This window comes from Rhododendron vialii, chromosome 7a, assembly GCF_030253575.1.
Source record: "Rhododendron vialii isolate Sample 1 chromosome 7a, ASM3025357v1".
Lineage (NCBI taxonomy): Eukaryota > Viridiplantae > Streptophyta > Magnoliopsida > Ericales > Ericaceae > Rhododendron > Rhododendron vialii.
Window position 1 is genome coordinate 20085001 of NC_080563.1, and position 6620 is coordinate 20091620.

Below are 6620 nucleotides of genomic sequence, written 5' to 3' on the forward strand. Positions count from 1 at the left end.
TCAGTTCTCAATACTGGAGGCAGTTAACTATTTTATGGTTTGGCTGGGCTTTTGGAAACTGATAGGGAAGCCCAAATTCTTGACCTGTCTTTTTGAGTTGATTTCAGAATTCCACCCTGCTCCCCAATACCATTGATGATTATGAAGCCAAAGAAGTAAAATGTGCATGAACTAGTAGCTGGATAATAGGTGTCTAACTTGAGCTATATCAAGAACATCTCATGCAAATTTTGCTTTCATTGTCTTGGTCTAATCTTCTGATCATCTCTGTTAACATGTTTTGGGAATGAAAACCCTGTGAACTTTTCATATTGGTATACTTTTCTGGGTGTTAATTGGTTCTAATGTTATGAACAGTGACATTCACAATCTGCGGACAGAAACTTTGCTGCAGCAGTATGAACTGGTAAGAGCTTGTGTGACATGCAGTATACTATGCCTAATTTAGTTAAAGTATGTCACTGTTATTACATAATAAGCGAGGAAGTAGTTAATTTTTTTTACCTATAGGATATATCATCTTCATTTAGAACCTGTGTCAGAGAGGAGTATATTTGTTACCTATAGGATATATCGTCTTCATTTAGAACCTGTGTGAGAGAGGAGTATAGAATGTGTTGAAAGGGGCATGCTGAGCTAGTTCCTAGATGATTAGATTCTTCTTTGCATGTTTTCATCTCATATATACTGTATTTTGTATTGTCTCTTTTAGGTGAAAACTCGAACTGCAAACGACAATTCAGCTTATGGTTCGCACGTCATGCAATATGGTGACCTACCTCTTAGCAAGGACAATCTTTTCCTGTATGTGGGTACAAATCCTGCAAATGATAACTTCACTTTTGTGGCTGAAAACTTCCTGCGGTCATCTTCAAAAGCTGTTAACCAGCGTGATGCTGACCTTCTACATTTCTGGGCCAAGGTTTGTGCAAAACCTTTTTTCTGTACCATATTGAACTAATGAATGCTTTACTATAAATTATTATTGTCACGACTCGTTTTAAAAGATGTGTGAGATGATTCAGGATGGGGTGAGTGCAGTATTGGAGGGTTAAGAAATAGGAAATTTGGCAGAAAACTCAAGGCCAGAGGTAGGCCAACAGAACATCCCCACTATGTCTTCACGGTACTTGGGGAAATCAGAAATAAACAGATCACTCATTAGAAATGTTTCTTCGATAGTAATGAGGGCAAGGTATGAGGAACTCGTGGAGATCTTTAACCATTCCCTGCTGTATTTTTGCTGGAACTCTCAATAGCAGCTCCACTACCTGCTAAGATTGGGAGTTCAGGGTTGAGGGTTGGATAAGAAAAACAAAACTGGATACCCTGGTAAGTATGACTTCATGTCCTTCTCATTCTCCCAATCCAATGAAGAAAGAGGGAACAAAGAACTTCTGCGGCTTCATTTTCCTACCTTGTCCCCTTGTGTTGTTCCCTTCCTCTGGTCTCTGCAATATCCAAATATAGCGTAAAGGCGAGATGAAGTAAGAACTCTGCAAAATAAAGAGAGAGAGAACAGAAGGGGTTGGGGTGGTGGATAGACTTCGTGCTTCGATTGAGAGTATTGAATATGGAGCTGCAACATATAGAACAATGAGATTTCTTCCTTCCTACTGTTACTTTTGACAGTTCCGCAAGGCTCCAGAAGGCTCTCCCAGGAAACTTGAAGCTCAGAAGCAGTTTGTCGAGGTTATGTCACATAGGATGCACATCGACAATAGCATGAAGATGATAGGGAAGCTTTTATTTGGAATCAAGAAGGGTCCTGAGGTTCTGGAGACTGTCCGGCCTGCTGGGCATCCTCTTGTTGACGACTGGGACTGTCTTAAATCTCTGGTAAATGTTCTGTTTTATGCATATTCTTGATCACTGTTTGCACCGCTCATTATACGTTAATTGCTTTACTTCCATGCAGAGACAGAACTAAACTTTATCCTACAGGTTTATATAGCTTCCTGATAAATAAAATATACCAGTGCAGTACAAAAGTTATTTAAAATTTTGGCGTTGGAGACTGCTACTTTGCCCCTCCTGGCTCTATCCTTGCCTCTATGTGAAAGCATCTCTAGAACAATGTTAGCTATATTCTTAGTGGTGGCCGACTTGGTTATTGATAGAAATTGATAAGAAAAAGTTTTTGCAACAAGGGAAATTCATGATAAGAAGGATTGTTTAGCTACACTTATTTGCTCTCAATTGTTTATTGATGGGAGGGATAAGCAATAACAGCCAATTAGCCAAGCAGGAAAACAAATGGCTTTATTGCTTATGGCTTAAGCAAACGAGCAATTGGGAATCAAACGGGTTGCTATGATTGAAAACAATCAAGTTATGTTTACCTCTTCTATAGGGATGGGATTTTTCATGCTATAAACATTTGTGCAGGTAAGGACATTTGAAACACATTGTGGATCTATATCCCAATACGGAATGAAACACATGCGCTCAGTCGCCAACATCTGCAATGCCGGAATCCGGAAGGAGCAGTTGGCTGAGGCATCGGCTCAAGCTTGTGTCACCATTCCTTCTGGTCACTGGAGTTCACTTCACAAGGGTTTCAGTGCGTGATTCTAGCAGGATGATGCCCAACCTCGATGGCAAAACCCATTGATAGTAGGTTTCTCGCAATGGGGCTTGGTCTTTCTTTATACTGATTTATGTTCATTATTCTCATTTAGTGCTTGTTTGTAAGATTGCTTCAGTGTAAATACAGGATGGAAGCAGTTGTGTAAGAAAACTGGTTTGTATCGAACTATACTTGTTCCCCTTGTAAGAAATATATTACAAAGGTGCTTGTGATGTGGCTAGGGATGGATGTCATCTGTGAATTAAACGAACCATTGTCTGGAATACAGCTTGGTGGATAATCTATTCTCTTGTACTATGTTTTTTGAGGGCAAATCTTTTCTCATTGTTATTATTAAAGGCTGCCACAGTTTTATCTTTTGTTCATATTTTCTTTTTCTTTCATTTGGCTCTGTTTGATCCAGCTTTTTTGAACATAAAAGTTGATGATATGCGAAGGTAAGTCTCTTGATTCTTCTGAATAAGCAATTCGTTTCTTTCCAACTTCCATAAAAGCTTATTTTGGCACATGTACCCTACTGTGATTGTTGGGTCTTTCTTTGAGCATCAAAGTCTAAATACAACAAATTTTCTCAAAATTTTAAACTCAAAGCTTATAAAAATGCCCAACAAAAATACTAGGTACATGGTCAATTTGGTAATTGGGATCCTACGGCTATGAATGAAGAGAAGTGACAGATAGTCCAATGGTTTCCCCTTAAGCCCGCTAAAGATTGAGGAGGAAGCAGAGAAATTGCGGGATTTTTACTTTCTCAATCAATTAGAGAGATCATTTACGGCATTTATAAATTACTAAGTACATAGTATACAAACCTGAGGCATTACATCAATTGTGAGAGTTTACGAAATAACCAAATTCAACAACTCAACCAATAAAATAAATTAGCTCATCATAGGGAAAAATAATGAAATACTAAAGGAAAAGCCCTAGAAATCTTCATCTTCTCCATCGAGAGGTTCGGTTCAATTAAAAAGTGTTTCCATTCCCACAATATATATATATATATATATATATATATAGAGAGAGAGAGAGAGAGAGAGAGAGAGAGAGAGAGAGAGAGTCCCCTTCTTATAAGGACTACCTTATTTTAATAAAATGCGGACCTCCCTTTTTCGATCGAATTTCGATGATCCGAGCCGCTCAATGTGTTCAGAACGTGATTTTAAGGGTACCCGGGAGAAATCAGCAAAAAAAAAAAGACCGAGAAGGGCTTCATCTGAGCAGTTTTTGTTTATTTTTTATCTAACGGTTTAAATAACAACTGCTTAAATCAAGCCCTTTCCGGTCATTTTTTTGGCCGATTTATCACAAGTATTCTTAAAATCACGTTCTGAACACATTGAGCGGCTCGGATCATCGAAATCCGATCGGGAAATGCGAGAAATGGGAGGTCCGCATATAAGGTCTCATTTTAAGGTCATTACCTGAAGATTTCTGTGTGTGTCTATATATATATATATATATATATATATATATATATATATATATATATTTTAAGACAATTTACCTGTACTTTGATCAAGATCTCCTCAATTCAAAAGAAGACGACCAGACTTATTAAGAGCTTCTAATAAGATTGATGAAGTAACAATTAATACAAAAACAACCAGTTGGAAAGCATGCGTAGCAGTTGTCTTTTGTTGTATCTATTAATTTGCTATTGCTCGGCGCTAATTTCACCCTGAAAGATATATTCTATTCTTTTTAAGAGTCTCACTTCTAAATTTAACTTTTTATAGATGTATTATCATTACACTCTAAAGTTACTCCCTCTGTTCCAAATTGGTTATCCCTTTTGGGGAATCTAACTTATTAAGTACAGTACAACAGTATAATTGCTTTATACTTGACTTTTCTATATTGCCCATTCTTTACAGTACAATTATAGTAAAACAGTACAATTAGTTTTAAGAAATGGTAGAGAAGAGAAAGGCAGAAATCTTCTTAAAATCTATTGATCATACGTGGAAAGTGGACATTTATTTTCAGACATCCCAAAATAGAAAAAGGGACCAGCAATTTAGGATGGAGTGAATATAACTTTTTCTAATTTACTCTCTATGGAAACATCATCATATATTGTACTTTTATTCGCTAACTTTTCAAAATGAAATTTACTTTCAGGGGCAAAATGAAAAATGTACCAACTTTTATCCACTAACTTTACAAAATAGACACTTATTAAGGGATAGTCCAAAATGGAATACTGGACTCTAATATGGACGGAGGGAGTGTATTTTTCTTTTGACAAAAGTGAAGTTGTATTGATGTAACTTGTAAGCCTAACGACACTTACAACACGGAATTCATTACAAATGTCTTGGACAAAGCCAAACTAATCGTTTAAATGATAAAAAATGAGAGAAGTACAAGGCAATTGATGTCTTTCTCCCTAACCCAGGCATCGTCTGACGCACATCCTGCTGAAATTTCATATTTTCTAGCAATCTCAAAAAGAGATAGAGTGCTAGCCAACAAAAAAGACAACAAATACCTAGACAATTAGATGAACTCCAACCAAATATGAATGCGCCAATAAACTTTCAAAACTATAGATTTGACAAGACACCATGAGTTGCTCTAGCAAAGACATCATAGGAATGTTTATATTCTATTATATACAACCATTTTATTAGTTTGTTTCTACATTTTTATTAAACGTTTCACAATTAGTAAGCAAGATTTATTGTCATAATCCGTATTTTCTGAAAAAAAAAATCTATCTATTTAAACCACGATCGTTTAGGAACGATTCCACTCAGAATAAAAATTTGGAGGCAACTTACCAAGAAGTAAGGAAGTGTTACCAAGAATTCTTCTTCATTATTGTATAACTATTCCATTGATTTTCAGTTTTTTTATACTGACATAACATTCAGATATATATATATATATATATATATATAATGTTAATAGAGATATAATGGATATATCTCTAACTTATCTTATATTTATAAGGGGGCAATATGAATTATCCGCTCCAAATTTGATACCTGAATATTCATTTTGATAACTTGCTACTAATTCTTCTGGTAAATCAAAAGATAATCTCTAATCACCATATATAAATATTAATATACAGATTTTTATAAGGCCATCCATAGTAGTATAATAAAAAATGAATAACCAAAAGTTGACACATCAGCTTTTGATTATTCATTTGAGAGGTTGTTAAGCTTAACAATGTTGATATCCACAATGATCACTTTTAGTCCATAACCAAAAGAAATGGTCCATTACAATTTCACTTTCTCTCCCCCTCTGTTTCCCGCTATTCATCTCCCTCCATTACCTTTTTTTAGGAAAAAATATATCGATTCCCTCCTTTAATTTTGTGGAAAAAATCTGTGACTTCCTTCCCTCCTATTATGAATTTTTTTGGATGATCGAGAGATATGAACTTCACTTTTGGAGGAAAAAAAAAGAAACAATGTGTGGGTGAAGAGAAGAAGATATAGAGCAGGCTTATGTTGGGTGGGGTCAGCAAATTTTGATTATTGAAAAAGGTTGCTAATTTTGATTATCCAAAGCTCAAAATTTGATTATTTCTAAAGATGTAGCTAAATTTGAGTATACCATTGTGAGCCGTATTTTGCACCAGCATTGTTCACTTTAAAACAATTGGCTTTTGATTATACCACTGTAGATGGCTTAAGCTACGAAAATAATAAGCGTGTTACCTCAATTACTAATTTGAATTTGACATATTTATTAAATGAGAGAGAAATCCACTAGGGCGAAAATACTATAGATGCGAGATAGGGAAGAGAAGTGAATGTATTTTTTTTTTTTTTGACATTTTTTATTCCAATCTCTTCTTCTTCTTTTTTTATTCTGGATTGCGAAAATTATTTGCTTTGATCTCTATTTTTTTATAAAGATGTTTCTCAGTAATATCATGACTAATCTCTTGAATGAATGAGAAGAAAAAAGTTATTCCGCGATCACTCGAAATTGGTCTAAAACTTCATATTTACTTGGATATCTTCTATCCACAGTCCTTGTGAATCCATACGACTTTCGCTCTTCC

General features: G+C 35.4%; 1 protein-coding gene across 1 annotated transcript in view; it reads left to right on the forward strand.

The window, feature by feature from the left end:
• The window catches only part of LOC131332059 (vacuolar-processing enzyme-like), a 7276-nt gene extending 4372 nt beyond the window's left edge, over positions 1–2904 (forward strand). The window contains exons 6-9 of the mRNA XM_058366100.1: positions 358–406; positions 713–922; positions 1633–1839; positions 2389–2904. Of these exons, the coding sequence (XP_058222083.1) occupies positions 358–406; positions 713–922; positions 1633–1839; positions 2389–2571 (649 nt within the window). The 3' untranslated portion in view covers positions 2572–2904. The remainder of the gene's footprint in view (positions 1–357; positions 407–712; positions 923–1632; positions 1840–2388) is intronic.
• Positions 2905–6620: the final 3716 nt, after the last annotated feature.